The sequence below is a fragment of the Rana temporaria genome, chromosome 1 (assembly GCF_905171775.1).
Source record: "Rana temporaria chromosome 1, aRanTem1.1, whole genome shotgun sequence".
In the NCBI taxonomy this organism is placed as follows: domain Eukaryota; kingdom Metazoa; phylum Chordata; class Amphibia; order Anura; family Ranidae; genus Rana; species Rana temporaria.
This window is the reverse complement of record NC_053489.1, coordinates 247,209,632-247,234,968: the sequence shown is the minus strand read 5'-3', so window position 1 is coordinate 247,234,968 and position 25,337 is coordinate 247,209,632. Positions and strand designations below refer to the sequence as shown.

At 48.4% G+C, this 25,337-nt stretch overlaps 1 protein-coding gene across 6 annotated transcripts in view; it reads right to left on the bottom strand.

Annotated features, from left to right (window-relative positions):
- Positions 1–2,059: 2,059 nt before the first annotated feature.
- Positions 2,060–25,337, bottom strand: part of CHD8 (chromodomain helicase DNA binding protein 8) — a 107,905-nt gene continuing 84,627 nt past the window's right edge. For all 6 annotated transcript variants that reach the window (XM_040352943.1, XM_040352919.1, XM_040352913.1 and 3 more), the window contains 3 exons: positions 11,712–11,858; positions 3,543–3,656; positions 2,060–3,170 (listed from right to left, as the gene is read on the bottom strand). In XM_040352943.1, coding sequence (XP_040208877.1) covers positions 2,766–3,170; positions 3,543–3,656; positions 11,712–11,858 — 666 coding nt within the window. In that variant the 3' untranslated portion in view covers positions 2,060–2,765. The remainder of the gene's footprint in view (positions 3,171–3,542; positions 3,657–11,711; positions 11,859–25,337) is intronic.

Sequence of the window (25,337 nt, the reverse complement as noted above, 5' to 3'; positions counted from 1 at the left end):
GTGCCAGAAAGCACCTCATCCACCAGCGGGAGAGGATGTCCATCAAGGACTGATCTTCAGCCTGCTAAGACACTATTCCTTGATGGACTTTAACCACTTAAGCCCCGGACCTTTAGGCAGCTAAATGCCCAGGCCAGGTATTGCGATTCGGCACTGCGTCGCTTTAACAGACAATTGCGCGGTCGTGCGACGTGGCTCCCAAACAAAATTGGCGTCTTTTATTCCCCCACAAATAGAGCTTTCTTTTGGTGGTATTTGATCACCTCTGCGGTTTTTATTTTTTTGCGCTATAAACAAAAATAGAGCGACAATTTTGAAAAAAAATGCAATATTTTTTACTTTTTGCTATAATAAATATCCCCCAAAAACATAACATTTTTTTTCCCCTCAGTTTAGGCCGATACGTATTCTTCTACCTATTTTTGGTAAAAGTCCTAATTAAATTCTAAAAAGGAATAAATATAAAAGTGGTTTGCTTCTGTAAGAGCAGGGTGGAAACTTCCATCTCCTCAGAACACTAGAAAAAAAAAAAACCAAAGGGTTTATATTAGGGCTATGCTTTATAGCACATAGTTTAAACACAAGGCCCGTGGGCCAAATTCGGCCCTCCAGGCCTAGTCATGTGACCCTCGCACCCAGTTTTGCAGCTGGAACGTGGAAAAACTCCATTCTGCCACCTCTAACTTTCAACCTCCGCTCCTTGCAAAGTGAGGCAAAGCCGTCCACACAGGGAGGTACTAGAGCCAGGCAAGATAGGAGAGAGATGCAAGGAAGCTCTGGGGAAGGGGGTTGCACACTGTGCATAGCACACCCCTAAACCCCACACTCTGTAGACAGCACACCCTTGAACTCTTCATCACTGTGTACACATCGCACTCCTGAGTTCTGTAATCTGTACATAATGTACTCTTGAACACAGCACTTTTTTTTTTACGTATTGCACCCCAGATACAACCGGTCCATTGAGGACAACCATACTGCTGATGCGGCCCACAATGAAATTGAGTTAGACATCCCTGCTTTACAGCATTGTTTATCAGTGCCCAATCATCTGAAGGCAGCAACATATAACCCATGGACCAAGACTGAGATCCAGTGTCCTGTAAAGTACAACTGAGAAAAAAGATTTATAGTTTGTATTTTTAACATGTCATGTTAGAAATGCAACCAACATTTAACACTTAATTAGAATATTGTTCTACTCTTGTAGTGGCAATTAACATTAATGTTAACATTCTAGCCTTTGATATATATATATATATATATATATATATATATATATATATATATATATATATATATATATATATATATATATATATATATATATATATATATATATATATATATATAACGTTAAACTTAACATTATAGCCTTTATGGTTTAAACGGTCTCCTCGCCACCTAGAGGAATATCCTATCCACTTCAAAAAAGTAAACTAAAGGTCGTCTTAGGGCTCATTCACAGAGGAAAAAATGGTACGCATTGTGTTAAAAATACAGTGCAATGCATTTTGCATGTGTCCCCCGAACCCCCCTCCCCCGGTCACCTGGGAAAAAATGGACATGGTGCGCGTTCCTTGACCATAATGGAAAGTGTGTTTTTCAAAAAAGGGCACTGAAGATGCTGCACGCAAGACTTTTCAAAAGCACTGCGCACTTTAAAAAAAAGACGCATCGCACAGAACACTTGGGTAAAATTTAAAGAGGACCATTTTTCATGCACTTTTGACGTGCTGGGAGGGTGATTTTTAGCAGGACAAAGTGCACAGGTGTGAACAAAGCCTTGTACTTGTTTTAAGCGAACCTCCAAAACAAATCCATAAGCATTTTTCCTCTACCCTTTTCATCACTCAGGTGATATTCATCAGGACACAAAATGAGAGGAGAAATGTTCCCAACAAGGACATACAGTAATAAAACCATTCCCCACTCAAAATTTCAACACAACATTTGCATGTGGTCTTACAACTAGAGTAGGGATCGATAAATAAATAATAATAATAATAATTAAAAAAAAAGCGCTTAATCAATTTGCACAGCTTCGGAAAAGACACAGTATATTAAATCAAGGAGTTTATTCATTTCACATATGACTGAGGGAAAATGTGAAGGCTGGCAGCCTCACACCCCTACACCCTAGAAAACACAGATTCTGCTCGGTGTCAGGTCCCACATGTACACACAAAGTGCCCATTCCCTCCCTCATACATATTTTGCACATGATTTGCTATTTTTTGCAAAGAATTCCATATGCCCTATTCAGAATAGCAGGGTGCAGTAACCTTACTGCAACGTATCCAAGTCCTGTCATTCCTATACCAGTGACCTATGGGATTGATGCACAACAGGGTTGAGTGAATAGTGGAGAACCCAAAATGGAATAGGGACCTTGTCACCCAGATCCTGAAGTGCCTTATTGCACTGTAAGACTTTTCATATTGTCCCAGAACCGGTTTTGCGCTAGAGTGTGGTGCAAGGCCCCTTCCAGCAATATAGTTAATAATATTAATAAAAAAAAAAAAAAAAAAGAAGGTCAAAGCCTCATTCATTTGTCCTCTCTGATCCTGCGTATATCCTGCCGCAATAGATCCTGGAACATAGAAGTTGAATAAGCCACGGAGTCCAAAAATGGGGTAAAAAAACAAAAAAAAACAAAAAAAAAACAGGCTACTGGTGACAAGGCAGAACAACGTCTCTATAAAGAGGGTTTGGCCCTGCATCTCTGTGGGTTGTTCATGATTCCCACTAGGGGGAGGGTCCTATCAAGGTCTGTCCAATTCATCACCGCTGGAGGAAGAGTTTGCTGGCATCATAGGGTCATCAAGCAGAGAGAAGTGTTGTTGTTGGGGTTCATAACCCGATAAATCATCACCAAAAGTAGGTCCTTGAATTCTGCTTGCAGAAGTTGCGTGCAATGGGTGGTAACGAGGTATTGTCAGGCCAGCAAGTCCAGACTGATGTAGCATTCCCTCTCCTGCAGCTCCATACATGGCCCGCAGAGTATTAGCGCTGTGTTCTGGTTTAGGGTCCCGGGAGAAGGAATGAGAAGTGTCACCAGCACCATGCCGTGCTGATGGCAAAATTAGCTTGGAGGGAGGACGTTTCTTTCTCTTCTTAGCTGCTGTGGGAAGGTGTGGAGCTTCAAATTTATTCTCTGTGAGTGAAGACTGAACAGTGGAGGGGATAAAAAGAAAAAGAAAAAAAAAAAAAAAGAGAAATTTAGTAAAATGTCCGTGGAAACCTACAACCTTCAAATATCTTGACACCAATACTATGAAGTTATAAAAAAAAATTAAAAAAAAATTACTATTACTGTGGAAAACAAAGTAGAGTAACCACTAAAGTGGCTTGGGTTGTAAAAAAAAAAAAAAAAAAAAAAAAGGAGAGAATATAATATATATATACATACATACATACATATACACACACATATACATATACACACACACACACACATATACACACACACACACATATACACATATATTATATATATTATACATACATTATTATTACTATACAACAACCAAACTGCTTACCTTTTTCCCATTGTGATGGTGAGAGGTCTGCATAGTGCCTAAAATACCATGTGCTGAAGAGGATTTGGATTTTTTACTCTTGTGTTTCTTGCGTTTCCTCCGGTCCTCCATGTACTGTGGATAGTTAACACATAAGCACAACTTATTTTTGAGAAACAATCCAAATTTGGCCTTCTAGTTACACTTTAGTAAGTCAAGTAAGTAAATCAAGACAAGTTTATCAAAAGCCATATGGGGGTCTTAAACCGCAAATTATCTTTTAAAATATTTGAGTAAGTGAAGTGAAAGCATAGCTTTTGGGCTATACTCACCGTAGAAGACTATCCCCTTCCAAGGCAACATCATTTAAAAAAAAAAAGAAAAAAAACCACACACACACACACACACACACACACACACACACACACACACACACACGGATTCCACCACATATTCACCACGGACCCAAGACACATGGGCATACTTTAACACCTGTTGGAATAGCGATTATTGTGGGGTATGTAAAGTTACCTGTGCCACAATTGCAGCCTCAGCTCACCTGTGCAGAGGATCATCAAGAGGAAGAGAAAAGCCGCGGGATTACAGAGCGGATAGTCGGCTGTTACAGCAGAGTTTATCCCTGACATGCACAGTAAGACTGCGGGCGTCCATTGTTTAAAAGCCACGCCTCCTCCTCGTCTTGTTCCATGATAGGCGGAACACTTTCCCAGCAGAGCCCATGTTCAGTGTTCCGCCTATTACGCACATTAAGGGCCTTAAATTTTGCAATTTGTTTTTAAAATACCCTGCATGTATTTTTATGTTACACAGAGAAAATACTAAAAATGTAGTTCTAGTTTGTTTGATATGCCAATAGTTTTGTATAATGATTACAATTCCAAATATTTTCAATAAAAATATTTTCGTCTATTAATCATGAACACAGGGACTCCAAATTTGTAGCTGTTGATACATACATTGGTGTATTGACTGTATGGTTAACAGACATATTGTTAGTATTTTTTAGTACAATGGCTGTAATTTCACGATGAATAAAATATCCCCAAGAACCAGGGTTTTTTCTTGCAATCCACTAAGGGACACAATGTAATTTACGGTCTGGTTATGCTGCTGCCTACAGCAGGATTGGATACTGGCATATAAATTCTAAAAGCCAGCCCAGGATAACCCCCATTACTCCCAGTATGCTTCAGTTATTAACCGCAGTACCAAGAGCATGGCAATTACAAAAATCCTAATTACTTTCACATTTCATTGAGACACAGAAAGACATATACTGTCGTTGTGTACCGACGTTCATAAGCAATCCATCTGAGGGATGGACAACAGTAAACAACTAACAGGTCGAAAAGTGAAGAAAACTTGATCTGTTCCCAGAGCATCCCAAGGATCAACACCTAAAGCTGGTCTCAGATGAGGCCAAACCCCACACCTGGTAGAAATGGGTCAAAATCAGGTGATCGTACAGGTAATAAAGAATGACGTTGAAAACCAAAAAAAAAATACTCACAACTAGTGAGGAACGACACAACATGGGAGGGAAAACTGACTTCTAAACACAAATAAAGAAACTGAACTACTTGATCCAACCAGATAGTGTTTGTTCTACACTAGTTCCCAACAGGGAAGGACTTGTATCTGAAAGTGTTGTCAATATGAGCAGAAGAAACTGAGAATAAAATGTCCTACCAAGGGGAGACCAGATACGCCCTGGCTTAGAGAAGACTAATGCCTTGTACACACGATCGGAATTTCCGTTGGGATAAACTCGACGGATTTTTCAGACGGAATTACATTCAAGCTGTCTTGCATACACACAGTCACACCAAATTCCGACCGTCAAGAACGCGTGATGTACAACAGTACGACGAGCCGAGAAAAATGAAGTTCAATGCTTCCGTGCATGCGTTGACTTGATTCTGAGCATGTGGGTTTTCTCCGTCGGAGTTCCATACAGACGAATGGAAAAAAAAAAAAAAAAAAAAAACGAACATATTCTCCAAGTCCATCGGAAAACTCAGATGGGACACACACACACACACACACACACACACACACACACAGTCGGAATATCCGATGAAAAAGTTCCGTCTGACTTTTTTCATCGGAAATTCCAATCGTGTGCATAAGGCATAAGCTTTAACTCACCTGATCCCATAGGTCCAAGAGAGAAAAAGAGGTAATGTCTAGAAGGGCTGCCAGGGCAGATGTCCATCTCACCAAACAAGGGCTACCCAAAAAGTATGAACAACTTACACCCCCCCCCCGGTCTATAAGAACAAGGCCCCCCTGGGGCAAATCAGGACCTTGGGTAAATGCAAAACAAGAAAAACAACAACCATAAAAGCATTCAGTTGATGAAGGTATCCAATATCCTGATAAAGCAAGATCCAGCTGAAACTTGGAGGCATTTGGACCCTCAGAAAGACAGTGTAAACTGGAGACCATGGCGACGGTTTTCTCCACCGGCAGTTGCCTTGGTGTCACATAATAGGGATGTAATGAGAATTGGTGAGACCAAACACTGCAGCCAACACAGGCTGCAGGGGTGAGACTGAGGAGTTTGAGCTTGGGTAGGGCAGTGATTGGCAAGTATACATCCGAGCCAAATGCGCAGGGTCAGAGGGTCCCACAGGACAGGGATGTCGGGGTCCCAAGGGACAATTTCTCTGGGGGAGAGAGGACAGTGGCCAGATTGGGATACAGGTCCTGAAAATGAACTGGAAGAACTAGAATAAGGGTCCCTAGGCCCAGAAGACCCCAAGGGAGCAAAGGCAGGTTGACTAATCTGTGCAATGACACAGGAAGGGAAATTTTAAATGTGCTCAACAGAGCTCTAAAAGAGTGCTCTGAGTTCATGGATGGACACAGCAGCATTGACCTTAGGGTTATATATCCTTCCTTTTAGGAGAGACTAGGCAGAAAAAACAGCATTTCAAGTGTTAAAACACTTCTCTCAGTACAGCACCTCTCAGGGGGCAGGTCCCCCGGGTACATCCCACTCTCTTGCATCATGCAGCCTCAGTTCGTAAACAAGCAGTACAAACAAAAGGAGGGGTGGGTGCTGTGTCCTTCCATGAACTCAGAGAAATGGATTTTACGGTGAGTACAAAAATCCTATTTTCTCTTCTGTTCATGGACGGACACAGCAGCATTGACCTTAGGGACGTGCCCAAGCCGTAGCAGACAAGTACACCCGTAGGGCCCGAACCACGTCCAAGGAATGTAAAGTAGCCTCCTTCGGGGGTTTTCGGCCGAGGACATAAGGATGGCAAAACAATGTCCTCATTAATGTGGAAAGCCAAAACAATCTTTGGAAGGAATGACGGCTGCGGCCGCAGCACCACCTTATCCTTATGGATGACCAAGTAAGGAGCCTTGCAGGACAAGGCCGCCAGTTCAGATACTCGTAATTGCCACCAGAAAAACCACCTTCTGGGACAGAGTCAACAAAAGAATCTTCCGAATGTCCTCAAACTGAGCTTCTTGAAGCACCGAAAGGACTAAATTCAAGTCCCATGGAGGCAGTGGAGGGCGCACAGGAGGGGCTACATGCCGAACCCCCTGCACAAACGTACGCACCAGGGAGTGTGCCGCGAAGGGTCGCTGAAAGTGGACAGCTAGAGCCGAAAGCTGACTCTTAACCGTACTTAAGGCGAGGACCTGATCCACTCCACGCTGTAAGAACAGCAGAATCCGGGACATCACATATGTACAGGGATGCCATTTCATCTCTTGACACATGGCGATGTAGGCCTTCCACGTACGATGGTAAATCTTTTGTGAAGTAGACTTCCGTGCTCGTAACATGGTAGAGACCACCGAGCCTGACAGGCCTCAATCCTTCAGCACCTGGCTCTCAACAGCCACGCCTTTAAAGCCAGCTACTGTAAAGCAGGGTGAAAGATCGGACCCTGCGATAGAAGATCTTCTCTCAGGGGTAGATGCCAGGGACGTCTGCCACCAGACGCACCAGGTCCGCGTACCAGGGACGGCGCGGCCAATCCGGAGCGATCAGGATTGTTGGTATCCCCTCGGCTTCCACTCTGCGCAGCAGGCGAGGAAGAAGCTTCAAAGGAGGGAAGGCGCAGATTAGGCGATAGTGACCCCATGGTGCCACCAACGCGTCCGCCTACGGATCCCTTGACCTGGCCACGAACCGTGACACCTTCCGATTGAGACGGGACGCCAGAAGGTCCACGTCTGGAATGCCCCATCTTTGGCACAGACTCTGAAACACCTCCGGGTTTAGCGACCATTCTCCTTGGTCTAGCGTTTGGCGACTTAGGTAGTCGGCTTGCCAGTTCTGCACCCCCGGAATGTACATGGCCGACATAGCCGGAACGTACCTTTCGGCCCACCGGAGGATGTGCACGACTTCCGTCGCTGCAGCCGAGCTCCGCGTGCCCCCCTGATGATTGAGGTACGCCACGGCCGTGGCGTAGTCGGACTGGATCCTGACCGGTCGCTCCTGTAGACCCAGAGACCACTTGGAGAGACACAACTTGATCGCTCGGAGCTCCAGTACATTGATTGTTAGGCGGGACTCCTTTTGAGTCCATCGCCCCTGGGCTGACTGGACATCCCAGACACCCCCCCCCAGCCGGAGAGGCTGGCATCCGCCGTCGTGATCACTGTCCAATGGCACGGCAGAAATGATTTTCCGGCCTGAAGTGCCGGAGATGTCAGCCACCACACTAGGGAGGACATGACCAGGCGACTCACCCAAATCTGGTAATCCAGAGACGAAGGGAGCTTGTCCCATCGTGACAGAATCTCTTTTTGCAATACTCAAGTGTGAAATTGGGCATACGGAACCGCCTCGAAAGAGGCCACCATCAGACCCAGCACTATCATGCAAAAGCTAAGCGACGCCCATTTTTGGGTCGTCAACCGCTGTACCACAGACTGCAATGTCTGTAGTTTTTCCATTGGGAGGAAAACTCTTGCCTCTGAGGAGTCCAGGACTAACCCCAGGTATTCCAAACGCTGAGACGGTACCAGTACCGATTTCTGGGTATTCAATAGCCAAACGAATTCTCGTAGGGTTTGACAGGTGATAGACACATCCTCTTCTAATTCTGAGAATGAAGAAGCTCTCAGAAGAAGGTCGTCCAGGTATCCTACGATAGCGATCCCGCACTGCCTCAGCAGGGCCAGAATCGGAGCGAGCACCTTGGTGAAAACCCGTGGTGCTGAGGCCAGGCCGAACGGGAGGGCCACAAATTGAAAGTGCTCCTCTCCGATCACAAAACGCAGAGATCTTTGGTGTTTTGTGCATATGGGGATATGCAGGTACGCATCCTTGATATCCAAGGATGCTAGGAAATCCCCCTGATGGAGCGCTGCTAAAACTGAGCGAATCGACTCCATCCTGAATTTTTTCACTTTGACAAAACAATTGAGGGCCTTGAGGTCCAGTATTGGGCGGACCCCTTCCTTCTTGGGGAGTACAAACAGATTGGAGTAAAACCCCTGAAACCCTTCCGTTGAGGGAACTGGCACAACCACCCCCCTGACCAGCAGATCCTGGATAACTCCTGACAGATCCTTTCGGCGACCTGGAGGAAGTCAGAGGTTGGAGGAAAAAAAATCTGTTTGGTGGGCAAGAGAGAAACTATCTTGTACCCCGAGGAAACTACTTCGCAAACCCAACACTCGTAAAGAAGAGACCTCCACTGAGCAGCGAATTCGCGAAGCCGGCCCCCCACCCTAGATGCGGGCGGGGGCAGACCTTCATGCAGAAGCAGGCTTGTTGGGCTTGCGGTACCTGGGGCGTTTTTCCCCTTCAGCGGGCGCTTTAGCTCCCTGAAAACGTTTTCCTGCCGCACTTGGCGGGCGAAAAAAACACTTGGGGGCAGTAAGGGAGGGCCCTTGCTTACAGCGAGGCTCCTTTCCCTTCCCAGATTGTAGGAGCAGAGTGCTCTTACCGCCTGTGGCATGCTTTATGATGTAATCCAGGGACGCCCCAAAAATCCATTCACCCTTAAATGGTAAGTCCACCAAAGCCTTTTTAGAAGACTGGTCCGCAGACCAACACTTCAGCCACACGAGGCGGCGTAGTACCACCACGTAGGCGGAAGCCCTGGGGAGCATATCCAGGGCCGACTCAGACAAACTTTAGGCCCTGTACCAACTGTTCGGCCAGGTCCACACAGAGCTCAGAAGCATTCTGCGCCTCCAGTTCCTGCAGCAAGGACTTTGCCCGTTCGGTAAGTGTCTGCGACACCAGAGCCCCGGCCAAAACCGGTCTCACCGCCGACCCCAACACTGTGAACATGGAGCGGGCCACAGCCTCAGTTCTCCTATCTGCGGGATCCTTAAAAGCGGGAGCCCCTTCCACAGGTAACGTGGTAGCCTTGTTCAGCCTGGACACAGGGGGGGTCCACTGACGGAGGAGAGACCCACTTTTTCAAAAAAAAAGTCCTCCTCAAAAAGAGAACGGACCGCAAAGTATTTTGGCACAGCAAAAACTTTCTGCGGCCGATCCCATTCCTTGTACAGCAATTTTCCAGATTTGGAACACAAATGCGGGGTGGCTTGCGGAACCCAAAAGGGACCGGCGTGTCTGATGCTGCCGACAAATCCTCAAGTTTCTAAGTATCCCGCACCGCAGTGATAAGAGCTCCAACAAATACCTTATCAAGCGCTGACCCTGAAGCAGAGTCATCCTCACTGTCCGTGTGGACTAAGCCTGCATCATCTGACATAACGGAACCAGAGCCAGATGCAATAGCAGGGCCTGATTCCGTGTCAGAGACATCCCCAGAAGCAGGCGCAGGGAGGGGACGCTTTTTACCCCCCTTCTGGCCACTTGCCGCTTCAATCCTGGCAACAAACGCCTCAAGGACTGCCGCCATAGCATCCACCGAGGTCGCAGGGGCACTAAGGGTTAACTCTGGCATGGTTGGGGTAGAAGCCTCCGGTTCAGACTCCATGCTGACCCACCGTATATGCCGCTCTAGTACTGCATAGCAGGACCCACCGGCCACCCTCCCAGCCGCAACAGAGCAGGGGACCCCCCAGGAGACTGACCACCCTGACCAGACTGTAGTGCTGCTGAAGAGCTGAGAGCGCTGTCCGTGCTGTGCCGTCCCTCAGGAAGTATTCTGCGGGCTTTGGCGCCGTTATTTCAGGCACTAGAGGCCAAAAACTTTTCCAAAATGGCCGCCGACATGCAGAAAAACAGCATGTGGGCTACAAGAAAATGGCCGCCGATACACAGAACTGCGTCACCGGCAAAATGGCGCCCAATACGTGTTTAAAAACCCAGTAACAACACAGCAGAACATGGTCCAGCACACACAGCACCATGAATGCAATAAAAAAAAAATAGCACCTCAGAGCAGCACAGCCCCCCGGTGGTAACGGAGTGCCCCCAGGCGGACCCCCCACCTCACAGCAGTCACCCAGAACGGGGAAATAAAACTGGTATAAAGGCAAAACACAATTCCCAATAAACACAGAAGCAGCAATTGTAGATCAGTCCGTGTGTGCAGACGTCACAACACTAGCTCCGCCCGACGAGTTTCCCCGAAGGTGTCATCTGGGATTGGAGTCACCAATCTCCAGGCCTTCAATCTCAGATAGCATCTTCTAAGGGCAAATCCGTTGGGCAGAGCTAGCGTTTTGAAGTCAGCATGCACAGACCAATCTACAAATCGCTGTAGCTGTGTTAATTGGGAATTACGTTCGCCTTTTTTTTACCAGTTTTTATTCTGTAAGTGCAATACCTTAATTAATACATTTTATAAGCAGTATAGCACTACAACTTCTCTTCCTTATTTTTGATACGCATGTATTTGTGGGAGCCAGAAGGTGGCTTTACACCAGGATATTTAGAGACCATGCAAAGCAAGCCGTGGCTATCCAAAAGGGAAATATTCCTAATGCGCTTTTGATCTCCTTTGTGGGATCTTATGGTCTGGTAAGCAGCCTGTTTGCCCTTATGAGCCTAGGGGTGACACTGAAGCATTTAAAGTTGTGTTTAGCACAAGAGCACATTTTTTTTTTTTTTTTAAATAAAATAAGAGGAAGAAGAAAAATTCATTGTTTGAGTTTAAATACACTTTACAGGAACATGCCTATATGTAACTTCCCTTTGCACATCAAAATAGCAATACATCCAAGTATGTTCTAATACAATCATAGTTTTAATTTGTTTCATACCGCTAGAAATCGGGGATCCACAATAAAGTCAGGATGCCTGTGTAACCACTCATGTAATTGACAGCGCTTGGGGGCTTCCTCTCCAAGTAGCACAGTACCATCCCTCTGATTTACAACTGGAATTCGAGTATCCATATCTAACTCCATCTGAAAAAGGGAAACCATTAGTTAATAATTACTTCAATGCATATAAATAAAAACAACGTCACTTTTACTGCAATCTGTCCTTGGTTTTTGACACAATTTACTACTCTAACCTACTCCGTTTCTCTTCTTTAGGTGTCTTGCATGCGTCTTGATTTCCTTGCACCTTTCTGGATGGACTTTAAAATATCTCCACTCTGTCATTATACCACAAGGCTTGATTCTTGGACCTCACCCCCCTATTTTGGTTTTAATTTCCACTCAAATTATATGCAGAAGATACTCAAAACTATCTTTCAGCTCCAGATGCAATACTTAATTATGCATTCTCATTAAGCCCCTTGCGCATGGGGCTGCCTAGCTGCTGCATGTCCATCTCTGCATTTTAGTGTGCCCAGGAGCCTGCCTGTCAGTCTACAGAACCAATAAGTAAAGCACATTGACAGGCTTCAGGCAAGTGTGCTGGATGTAGCCTCTGAGGCACAAGCTAGACAGGAAGGAAGGAAGGAAGGAAGAAGGCTAGCGCACCGCTCCAGTGTGAAAGCCCTCAGGCTTTCACATTGAGACAGCAGGGCAGGAGTTTTTCAGGCGGCATTTAGGCGCTATTTTTAGTGCTAAAACGCCTAAAAAAAAACCTCAGTGTGAAAGGGGCCCCAAGGGTGGTTTGATCTGGGAAACACCTTGAATAAAAGGTTTTTTTACAAAGGAAAGCAAAGCAACAGGTTTTTGGAAAAAAGAGTGAGACTAGGCCAAAAATGATCCTTAACAGTTCGGAGGGTGGAAAGGTGTGCTCATAGACTGGAAATCTATGCTTCAGAGTGCAGAGGAAGGCAGGTGGTGTGTCGAGAGGCTCAGGATCACTGCTTCAGAATTTACAGGAGATGAGCGGAGAGGTGTGTCCAAAGGCTGGGGGAGTTATGCTTGTGAGGTTGACAGAGTGGAGGAGGGCAGAGGGGCATGTCCAGAGGATCCTATATTTGGTTGGAAGAACGAGCTGGGACTCATCCAGTGATCCACGGGGCACAATGAGGATTAGAATCATACATCTACTAGCAAGGTGTGAGTGTAGGTCTTACATATCCTGGAAAAAATAGGTGCCAACTTCATCTGCCCATACTTAAAATGGCTGCGCACACACATTGCACATGAGTGCTGTACTAATAAATCATGTTAAAAATGAACTCCCTAAAATGTAATCAATATCTCTGGCTTCTGAAGAATTACCCCCCCCTCGGCTGCAGTTCCCCTTTAAGGCCAACTCCTGGTCACAATTTTAGGAAGAACAGAATGGGTGGCACAGAGTAATCGAAAATGGCTTTTCTATTTTTTTTTTTTCCCACACTAAAAACAGCCATCTTGTGTTCATCAAGGACTGAGCTTTAACAGCCATGCAATTAAAGTCAGTGACTAGTAGGTAGAGGGGCCCTGAGACAGCAGGTCTGGCCTGTTTGCAAGAGGCCAGGGGTCTGGAAGTCTTGAGTATGTCTGTAACAGGTTCTTCTAAACCAGCTTGGTGCAATGAGAATCACTGGTTCTTCTCTTGCTCAATTCTGCGGAGCAGTCAAGACAGAATTTGCACCAAAGGAAAGGCTAAATCAGCCTGAACAGAGTCCAAGGAATTACCAGAGCATCTCATGCCAGCGATCAAGATCCATGATCCTGGCCACAAAACGTGGCAGCTTAAAGTTGAATCTGGAGGACAGGATATCCATATGTCTGAAGTACCCCATCTCTGACATATCAGGTTGAAGATGTATGGGTAAAAGGCCCAATTCCCCTTTGTCCAGGCAATGATAGCTGAGGTAATCAAATTTCCAATGTCTACTATAAAGGGATGTGAAGAACAGAGTTTCTCCATCCATGACATGATCAGGCTTGATTCCTTCATGGCTTTTGATACTCTCCTGGTGATTGATAAAGGCTGAGACATTGTCCGATTGCACCTTGATTGAAGGGAGGGTCCAGTGGTGTAGAATCATTTTTAATTGCGCTTTTAATCGCTCTAAGATCCAAGATGTTAATGGGAAGCTTGGCTTCTTTGGGTGAACATGTTCCCTGAAACGAGAACTGGAGGCTGGAATCTATTATCACCTTCCACAGGTATGGTAGAGCCAACTTTGCTTGTTCCATGCAATCAAGAGGTGTTGGAGAAACCTTCAATGAAACGAAATGAACAGCACTGAACGCCATCACAAGGCTCAGAACTCTCATGGATTGTCTCACAAAATAAGGTCTCTCTGTGAGATATGAGAAAAGTACCAGTTACACTTACCGGTAACAGATTTTCTAGGAAGTCTTCCAGGACGGCACACCTGAGATGACGGTCCCACCTGACAGGAAACACGATCAACAACAGAGTTTAAAAGGCCCCACCCTTCCCTCTGTCCCTCAGTTATGACAAAGTATAGACCCACACCGGTGTCAGAGGGTACCTTCTGTGAACACAAACATCACCAACATTTAAGGGTGGGAAGTAGGCCTGCCGTCCTGGAAGACTTCCTAGAAAATCAGTTACCGGTAAGTTTAACTGGTACTTTTCTCCAGTCATCTTCGAGGACGGCACACCTGAGACGATGAGCAAGAAGTTCAGGCCTACCTTAGGGTGGGATCACCTCCTGTAGGACCTTCCTGCCGAACGCCAAGTCCTGAGGGGACAACAGCTCCACTCTGTAGTGCCTCAGAAAAGTATTTTGGCTCGTCCAAGTTGCTGCTCTGCAGATTTGATCAACCGAAGCGCCTGCCCTTTCTGCCCAGGAGGTCGCCAGAGATCTGGTTGAGCGAGCTTTAATGCAAGTTGGAACAGGTTTTCCTGACTGTTCATAAGCTACTGCGATAGTCTGTTTAATCCACCTGGCTATCGTAGGCTTAGGAGGCTTGAAGCCCTTTCTTTTGGAAGCGGCGGTGAAAATACGGTATGTACGGCAATGAAATAAAAAAAAAAAACAGCCGATTGTCATTCTGACAACTCGGCTGAATGTCATGTTAAAAACATTTTTTTTGGATGAACCCCCGCTTAAAAGATAATATCTTTAAGAGCTTGATGTACAGAAAAGGATTTGGTTTGTGCTTTACCAAGTCCCCTGTACAATTTATCTTGTACCGAGACCTGCGTGGGCGGCAGCTGGATGTCCTCAGAAGTATTAATTAGTTTGGAGGAGATCCTCCATATCGTCCGCAGAAAAGAGGTGCCCGCCAGGTCTAGTATCCCCCAGGCTACTCTGGTCTTCCCCCCCCTCTTCCTGAGATGATTGACCCGGGGATTCTAACTCTTCATTCGAGTAGGTCAAAGACGGCCCCTGAGACCCATCTGTAATACTAGTTTGCGTCCCCACCAATGAAGGGGAATCTTCCGTACCTAGGGGGGGGCTTTAAAGGATTGTAGAGTAGTGAGCATTTCAGTCTGTAAGCTCTGCACTCTTTCATGGCCTGCGCTGTCTCCCTACCTGCTAACTTATAAATTTAAAATTTAAAATGTATGGGTTTTGTATGGTCCTGTGGGAGCTTATCACCACAGTTCCCACAGCACTTAGATTTGTCAGATGACTTGCCCCTAGATTTACTGGTAGTCTCCTGGGCAGGGCATTCAGTTTCTGAAAAACAAATAAGAAACCCCTGTTACCCATGAGTTACCCTTGGGGGAGAGTGAATAAAAGGGCCACCCCAGAATCACTACCCCCACCAGCCAAGTCACTCACCCCCTGTGGCGACTTGTGTTGCTGGAATCGATCCGTCCTCCATCTTGCTCAAGGCAACCCCACCGTAGGCAAAGGATCACTGCCTGCAGTGTAGGCTGGGGGGAGATGTAGGACTGTGGACCCCCCCTCCGTTGCCGCTCTGAGGCCTGCAGCACGCCGATCGCTGCCATTTTGGCAGCCTTTGACCTTAGGGTATTATATCCTTCCTTCCAGGAGAGACTAGGCAGAAAACAGCACCTTAAGTGTTAAAAACACTTTCCTCAGTACAGCTCCTCCCAGGGGGCGTGGTCCCCCGGGTACAACTCTTTCTGCCTCAGCAGCTCCAGTTTGTAACAAGCAGTACAAACAAAAGGAGGGGTGGGTGCTGTGTCCGTCCATGAACTCAGAGAAATGGATTTTACAGTTAGTACAAAAACCCTTCTTTTCTCTTCCGTTCATGGACGGACACAGCAGCCTTTGACCATAGGGACGTCTCCAAGCAGTGTAAAAAAAAAAAATAGAAGGCTGGGAAAACACAGCAAACCAAGCTACACCCCAAACAAAAAACGGAGCTTCTCAACGGAGAAACTCCAACCTTAAACTGCTGCCTGTAACACCTTGCGGCCGAAGGAGGCATCCGAAGATGCACTCACATCCACCTTGTAAAATTTTGAGAAGGTGTGGATTGACGACCAGGTTGCTGCCTTACACACCTGTAACACAGAGGCTTGATGACGGAAAGCCCAAGAGGCACCGATCGCCCTGGTCGAATGCGCCGTAACCTGAAAGGGAGGCGCCCGCCTCTTCAGGGCATAGGCCTGAAGCACAACCTGTCTGATCCACCTAGAAATGGTGGCCGACGAGACCGCCAGACCTTTCTTAGGACCACTCACCGACACGAACAGAACGGAGCCGTAGTAGACAAGTACACACGTAAGGCCCGAACCACATCCAGGGAATGTAAAGTGGCCTCCTTCGGGTTTTTCGGCCGAGGACATAAGGATGGTAACACAATGTCCTCATTAATGTGAAAAGCCGAAACGACGTTTGGGAGAAATGACGGCTGCGGCCGCAGCACCACCTTATCCTCATGGATGACCAAGTAGGGAGCCTTGCAGGACAAGGTCGCCAGTTCAGACACCCGTCTGACTGAGGTAATTGCTACCAGAAAAAAAAACACCTTCTGTGACAGAGTCAACAAAGTGATCTTTCGAATGTCCTCAAAGGGAGCTTCTTGAAGCACCAAATTTAGGTCCCATGGGGCAGTGGAGGACGCACAGGAGGGGCCACATGCCAGACCCCCTGCACAAACGTACGCACTAAGGAGTGCGATGCCAAGGGTCGCTGAAAGTAAACAGCTAGAGCCGAAATCTAACTCTTAACCGTACTCAAGGCGAGAGCCTGATCCACTTCACGCTGTAAGAACAGCAGAATCCGGGACACCACGTATGTACGGGGGTGCCATGTCATCTCTTCACACAGAGATGTAGGCCTTCCACGTACAATGGTAAATCCTTCGTGAAGTAGACTTTCATGCACGCAGCATGGTAGAGACCACCGAGCCTGACAGGCCCCGGTCCTTCAGTACCTGGCTCTCAACAGCCACGCCGTTAAAGCCAGTGACTGTAAAGCAGGGTGGAAGATCTGCAACAGAAGATCTTCTGTCAGGGGTAGACGCCAAGAGGCGTCTGCCACCAGACGCACCAGGTCCGCGTACCAGGAACGGCGCGGCCAATCTGGGGTGATCAGGATTGTTTGAATCCCTTCGGCTTCCACTCTGCGCAGCAGGCGAGGAAGAAGCTTCAGAGGAGGAAAGGCGTAAATTAGGCGATAGTGACCCCAAGGTGCCACCAACGCGTCTGCCCACAGGTCCTTTGACCTGGCCACGAACCGTGACACCTACCGATTGAGACGGGACGCTAGAAGGTCCACGTCTGGAGTGCCCCACTTTTGGCACAGACTCTGAAACACCTCCGGGTGAAGTGACCACTCTCCCTGGTCTAGTGTTTGGCGACTTAGGTAGTCGGCTTGCCAATTCTGTACTCCCAGAATGTACACGGCCGATAGAGCTGGAACGGACCTTTCGGCCCACCGAAGGATGTGCGCGACTTCCATCGCGGCAGCTGAGCTCCGTGTGCCTCCCTGATGATTGACGTACGCCACGACCATGGCGTTGTCAGACTGGATCCTGACCAGTAGGTCCTGCAGATCCAGGGAACACCTGGCAAGGCATAACTTGATTGATCGGAGGTCCAGTACATTGATTGGAAGGCGGGACTCCTTTTGAGTCCAGCGCCCCCCCAACCAGAGAGGCTGGCATCCGTTGTGACCACTGTCCAATGGCACGGCAGAAACGACTTCCCGGTCCGAAGCACCGGAGACTTCAGTCACCACACCAGGGAGGACTTGACCAGGTGACTCATCTGAATCTGGTAATCCAGAGATGAAGGGAGCTTGTCCCAACGTGACAGAATTTCCTTCTGTAGCACCCGGGTGTGGAATTGGGCATACGGAACCGCCTCGAAAGAGGCCACCAACAGACCTAGAACTCTCATGCAGAATCGAAGAGATGGACCACTTCTGGGTCGACAACTGCTGCACCGCAGATTGTAGTGTCTGAAGTTTCTCCGCTGGGAGAAAAACTCTCACCTCCGCGGAATCCAGGACTAGCCCCAGGTATTCCAGTCCCTGAGACGGTACCAACACTGACTTCTGGATATTCAGAAGCCAGCCGAACTCTGAGAGTCTGACACGTGATAGACACGTCCTCTAACTGAGCTTGAGGAAGCTCTCAGGAGAAGGTCGTCCAGATATCCTACGATAGCGATCCCGCGCTGCCTCAGCAGGGCCAGAATCGGGGAGAGCACCTTGGTGAAAACCTGTGGTGTCGAGGCCAGGCCGAACGGGAGGGCCACAAATTGAAAGTGGTCCTCCCCGATCGCAAAGCGCAGACATCTCTGGTGCTTTGTGCATATGGGAACATGTAGGTATGCGTCCATGATATCCAAGGACGCCATAAAGTCCCCCTGATGGAGCGGTGCCACTACCGAGCGAAATCGACTCCATCCTGAATTTTTGCACTTTGACAAAACAATTGAGGGCCTTGAGGTCCAGGATTGGACGGACCCCTTCCTTCTTGGGGACTACAAACAGATTGGAGTAAAACCCCTGAAACCTTTCCATCGAGGGAACGGCACAATCACTCCCCTGACCAGAAGATCCTGAACAGCCCCTGACAGATCCTTCCGGCGACCTGGAGGAAGCCAGAGGTTGGAGGGAAAAAATCAGTTTGGTGGGCAAGAGAGAAAAAATATCTTGCACCCCGAGGAAACTACTTCGCAAACCCAACGGTCGGAAAGAAGAGACCTCCACCGAGCCGCGAATTCGCGAAGCCGCCCCCCCCACCCGAGACACGGGCGGGGGCAGACCTTCATGTGGAAGCAGGTTTGTCCGCAGGCTTGCGGTACCAGGTGCGCTTCTGCCCTGCAGTGGGGGTCTTAGCACCTTGAAAACTTTTTCCTGCCGCACTGGGCGGGCGAAAAAAACGATTGGGGGTAGTAAAGGAGGGCCCTTGCTTACGGCGAGGCTCCTTGCCCTTCCCAGACTGTGGGAGCAGTGTGCTCTTACCACCTGTGGCATCCTTTATGATGTCATCCAGGGACACCCCAAAAAGCTGTTCACCCTTAAAGGGTAAATCCACCAAGGCCTTCTTTGAGGACTGGTCCACGGACTAACACTTCAGCCACACAAGGCGACGTAGTACCACCGCGGAGGCTCTGGAGAGCAAAGGGAGCTTATCCAGGGCCGACTCGCAGACAAACTTCAGACCCTGAACCAACTGTTCAGCCAGGTCCACACAGGTCTCGGAAGCATTCTGCGCCTCCAGCTCCTGTAGCAAGAACTTTGCCCGTTCGGTAAGTGTCTGCGACACCAGAGTCCCGGCCAAAACCGGTCTTATTGCCGAACCCACTACTGTGAACATGGAGCGGGCCACAGCCTCCACTCTCCTATCTGCGGGGTCCTTAAAGGCGGGAGCCCGTTCCACAGGCAACGTAGTGGCTTTGCTCAATCTGGACACGGGAGGGTCCACCGACAGAGGAGAAACACACTTTTTTAAAAAGTCCTCCTCAAAGGGATAACGGGTCGCAAAGTATTTTGGAACAGCAAAAGCTTTCTGCGGCGTATCCCATTCCTTGTACAACAATTTGTCCAGATATGGAACACAAGGAAAAACTTGTGCGGTGCGGGGTGGCTTGCGGAACCCAAAAGGGACCGGCACATCCGATGCCTCCGGCAAATCGTCAAGTTTCTGAGTATCCCGCACCGCAGAGATAAGAGCTCCAACAAATTCCTTATCATGCACTGACCCTGAAGCAGAGTCATCCTCACTGTCCGCGTGGGCCAGGCCTGCATCATCTGACATGACAGAACCAGAGCCAGACGCAATAGCATGGCCTGATTCTGTGTCAGAGACATCCTCAGAAGCAGGCTCAGGGAGGGGGCGCTTTTTACCCCCCTTCTGGCCACTTGCCGCTTCAATCCTGGCGAGAAACGCCTCAAGGACTGCCGTCATAGCCTCTACAGAGGCGGCAGGGGCACTAAGGGTTAACTCAGGCATTGTTGGGGTAGAAGCCTCTGGTTCAGGTTCCATGGTGCCCCACCGCTTATGCCTCCCTAGCACTGCAAGGCAGAAAACCCACCGGTCACCTCCTGGCTGCAAAACAGAAGGCAGGGGACCCCCAGGGAACTCACCACCCCACCCGGTTGTAGTGTGAGCTAAAGCTCTGAGAAGTGCTGGCTGCATTGTCCCTCAGGAAGTGATTCACAGGCTTTTGCTGCGCCATTCCAGGCACTAGAGGCCAAGACTTTTCCAAGATGGCCGCCGCATGAGGTGAAAAACAGCATGCAGGCTACAAGAAAATGGCCGCCGAGCTATGTAAACCGCGTCCGTGGCAAAATGGCGGCCATACACGTTTAAAAAAAATACAGCGGCACAGCAAAAACACGGCCCAGCACATACAGCAACCCCACTAACGTAAAAAACAACAGCACCTCACAGTACACGGTTCCGGTAGTGATAGAATCCCAGGATGGCCCCCCCCTTACAGCCGCCACCCAGCATGGGGAAGGAGGGAGAGAAAGGGAGAGAGGAAAGCAGGGCGGACCCTCATTCGACCTCCCCAGCCATACCAAGGGGCCTACTTGCCCGTCCTGCGACCACCGGCTGGAGGCATTCCAGACAGAACCAACGTCTGCTAAACGGCATGGCTGTCGGCCAAACACACTGTGACAAGGCCATAGAGACCGGTCATATGTGTGCCCTGGAACATGACGTTCCCCGGCCACCCCTGGAGCAACGGGGCATGTCGTGGACGACCCAGAGCTGAGCTAAGGGCCGGCACACGCTCGATGGCCGAACATGGGGGGACTACAAGGATTGAGATCCAGCCTGTCACCCAGTCGGCAGTTGATAGACTTCAGAGTCAAAAATGCAGGAACAAAACAAAAACGGAAAAAAAATCCAGAGTACATGGACTCCAGAAGGCCATGTCTTTCCTGACGCTAGGCAGGAAAAAAAAAACCTGGAGCTGCCGAGTCAGAATGGGTTATACCCGGGGGACCAAGGCCCCTGGGAGGAGCTGTACTGAGGAACGTCTTTTTAACACTTAAAGTGCTGTTTTCTGCCTAGTCTCTCCTGGAAGGCTATAATACCCCAAGGTCAAAGGCTGCCGTGTCCGTCCATGAACGGAAGAGAAAAACGTTGTTTTTCAAAAACGTCATTTAAAATGATCGTATGTGGGCTTCACATAATTTGCTGCATTTTTTAACGTCTTTTAAACTATGTCGTTTTTGGGTTGGAAAAAATGATTGTGTGTGGGCTAAAACGACGTAAAAAACCTGCGCATGCTCAGAAGCAAGTTATGAGACAGGAGCGCTCGTTCTGGTAAAACTACCGTTCTTAATGGAGTAAGCACATTCATCACGCTGTAACAGACAGAAAAGCATGAATCGTCTTTTGCCAACACGGAATCAGCTAAAGCAGCCCCCCAAGGCGAATGGAACTTCCTTTTTATAGTGCCGTCGTACATGTTGTATGTCACCGCGCTTTGCTAGATCATTTTTTTTTTTTTTTAAAACAATGGTGTGTAGGCAACGTCGTTTTAATGATGAAGTTGGGGAAACTTCGTTTTTTGGACATGCTGAAAAACGTTTTTTTCCCATGATGAAAAATTATCGTGTGTACGCGGCATTACATCCAAAGCCTTGCCATTCCTCTGGAATTAGATTACATTTTGAAGAAATCCAAGAAACCCACATTTCCTTTCTCGTACATCACGGGACACAGAGCGGCATATTCATTACTATGTGGGTTATATGGAGTACCTTCAGGTGATGGACACTGGCAATCTCAAACAAGAAGTCCCCTCTCTATATAACCCCCTCCCATAGGTGGAGTACCTCAGTTTTTTCGCCAGTGTCTTGGTCACGAATTAGCTTGGCTCCACGTCCTTGGGACCAGGGCAGGCTAAAACGGATCTGTCCAAGATGCCTCAGTGCTAAAGTGGACAGTACCCGGGCCCCAAGTCGTGGGGTGTTGCCTATAATGCTTCTCCTTGGAGGGCTGGACCCTGGGCCCAGGGCTTTGGTTTTGTCAAAAATCAAAAGTTTTCCTGTTGCCAGGGTGCTGTATAGGTCCAGGGCAGAGGTGTTCCTTGGGACCCCAGTACCTGAAGGTCTAGTACGCTACCCACCGAGAAGGGAAAAGATTGGACCACTTGCTATGCTAACTGTCCTGCAGCTTGGAGCAGGTAAAGGGGGGTTTGTGGGACTTGGTCCGTCGGCAGGCCCCCCGGGGGAGATTCTGGTGGTTCAGCCTGGGTATGCTCTGCGAATGGGTCCACTATGTCAATTTTAGTGACAGGATGGTCTAGTCACCCCAGTACCTAGCCCCCCTTTGTGTGCTTATTTCTGCTGCTATACCCTGGTCTGCCATGACAATAGGTCTAGGGCCGGAATTGTCTTACCTCCAGGGTTGTTTTTCGTTTTTCCACGCTCCGCAGTCTGCAGAAACTTGGAGGCCTAGGCCTCCAGCTTGGCGTCCTCCTTCCATGTGGGGCAGGTGCGCGCGCGTACGGCGCGGGTGTGCGCGCGAGGCGGCTCATAAATTACAGAGTGTGGCGCGCACCGTTGTGCGCATGTGTAGTGGGAGGAGGCGCCGATTGCATCAGGAGGAAGGGGGCGTCCCCTCCTCTCTGTTATCTTCAGCTCAGTTAGTGAGCTGAAGGGCGGCAAGAAGGACGCAGAGCGGTGGAGCTCCTAGGGTGATGCTGACACCTAGTGGCATAAAAAAGGGTATTGCAAGTCCGGAGCTTGCTCCCCAAGGACTGATTTTCTCTGTAAGCCTAAACCCTTGCAGCAGCTGGCAAGCGCACAAACTTGGGAACAGTCAAAAAAAAAAAAAAAAAAAAAAAAAGGAAATGGCTGTCTTTTCCCAGTAGCTCAGGGACATTAGGTAAAACCTATTTACCCTAGCTAATTTATTATTACTCCTTGCTACAACAGTGGGTTGTTGTTTCACGGAGTGCCTCAGTATTGTATCATGGCTCCCAAGGGCTCAGGAACCAGGGCGGCAAAGACTGCCAAGAAACCTAAGGGTTCCCCCTCTGGTTCCGAGGATCTCAGTCAGGCCATGCCAGATCTATCCTTGTCCAATAGTCCAGAGGAGGTTGCCTCGGATGAGCCATCGGGTGCTTCGGCTGGCCCTAACCCACCCAACCCTGTGTTTGTCACAGAGGAGATGCTAGCTACCTCTTTGGGGGGGCTAGAACAAAGACTGACAGCTATGTTCACTAGTTCTTTTCCAGGCAAAAAACGGGCTAGATCCCCATCGCCTAAACTCGCATCCTCGGATGCTGAGGTTCTTTCTCCTGAGGAATATGAATCTCAGGAGGATCAAGGAGAGCAGAACCTGGAGGGTTCAGATATTGAAGAGTCCACCATAGAGGAACCGTTTTCAGCCTCCCAAGCGGAGAGCCTGTGGATCCAGTCTTTGACAGACATGGTCCGTTCGGCACTTAAATTGCCTCCAATAGGGCCTCAGGTCCCTACGGTATCTTCTTTGGGCTCCTTAAAAGCGCCACTAAGTAATGCTCTGTTTCCAGTCCATCCTCTCTTAAAGGATCTGTTATTTAAAGATTGGGTACGACCGGACAGAATATTCATACCCCCTAAGAGGTTTGATGTCCTCTACCCTATGGAAGAAATTTTTTTCCTAGAGATGGGCGCTCCCAGCTGTGGACGCAGCCATTTCCTGCGTGAATAAGTCTTTGACTTGTCCGGTGGAGAACATACAGATGTTCAAGGACCCTGTCGATAAACGACTGGAAACTCTTGAAGGCTTCTTTTACCACGGCTGGGGCAGTGGTGCAGCCGGCTGTGGCTGCTCCTGGCGTTTGTCAAGCATTAAAGGACCAGACAAAGCAGATGTTAAAGGGATATTCCGGCCGAGCAGGCATGAGAATTAGCCGACCTTCCCAGAGCGCTGTGTTTTGCGGTGGATGCGATTAAAGATTCCATCCAGCAGGCTTCCCATTTGTCACTTTTCTTGGTACACATGCAAATCTTCTTGTGGCTAAATTGGTCGGCTGAGACTCCATGTAAAAAACTTAGCGGGCTTGCCCTTTCACGGAGGAAGACGGTTTGGTGAAGATCTGGATAAATATATTCAGACGATATCTAGTGGCAAAAGCACTCTTTTGCCGGTGAAGAAGAAACCGCGAGGCCCTACGTTTAAGCGGCAGTTGTCGCCAACTCCGGGGCCTTCAAACTTCAGACAGTATCGACGGCCTTCTGCACGACCAAACTTTGGTAATAAGTTGCAGGGACAGGCCTCAGGTGGCAAGAGACCATGGGCTCGTAAGCCAGCAAAACCAGCCCCCAAGTCAGCCCAATGATGGGGCGTCCCCGCTCAATTGGGTGGGGGGGGAGGCTTCGGTTCTTTGCAGAAGTTTGGGAAGCCAATATCCCCGACAAGTGGGTTCTTTCCTTGGTCGCCGCAGGGTACAAGATAGAGTTTCTGGAGTTTCCTCCTCTTCATTTTCAGGAATAAAGAGTTTCAAAAGATCCAGTAAAGAAAGCATGTCTGCTGGCAGCTTTGGATCGTCTGCTATTCCAGGGGGTAATCAGAGGTGCCAGCCCAGGAACGTGGGCTAGGCTTTTACTCCAACCTGTTTATCATACCAAAGCCCAACGGCGACGTCAGACCAATCCTGGATCTGAAGGGTCTGAATTCTTACCTAAGGGTGCGCACCTTTCGGATGGAATCCGTACGGTCGGAGGCAGCTGCCTTACAGCAAAACGATTATTTAGCCTCAATAGACCTAAAGGATGCATACCTACATGTACCAATCTTTCAGGGGCATCAAAGGTTCCTGCGCTTTGCAGTCGCAGGACGCCACTTCCAATTTGTGGCTCTCCCCTTCGGGCTAGCAACAGCCCCCCGGGTATTCACGAAGGTCCTGGCTCCCATCTTACCCAACCTGAGGACACAGGGAGTCTCGATCCTAGCCTACCTGGACGACCTCCTTATCATAGACCACTCTGCTTCCAGCCTAAATCGAGCAGTAGCCCTTACGGTTCAGTTCAAGGTATTCGGCTGGGTTCTAAACCGAGAGAAATCAGCCTTGCAACCCACAAAACGGTTAGAATACCTTGGCATGCTGTTAGACACGGAACAGCAGAAAGTGTTCCTACCTTTGGCGAAGGCCGAGGGTATCCGAGAATTAATCCGGTTGGTTCAGAGCAAAAG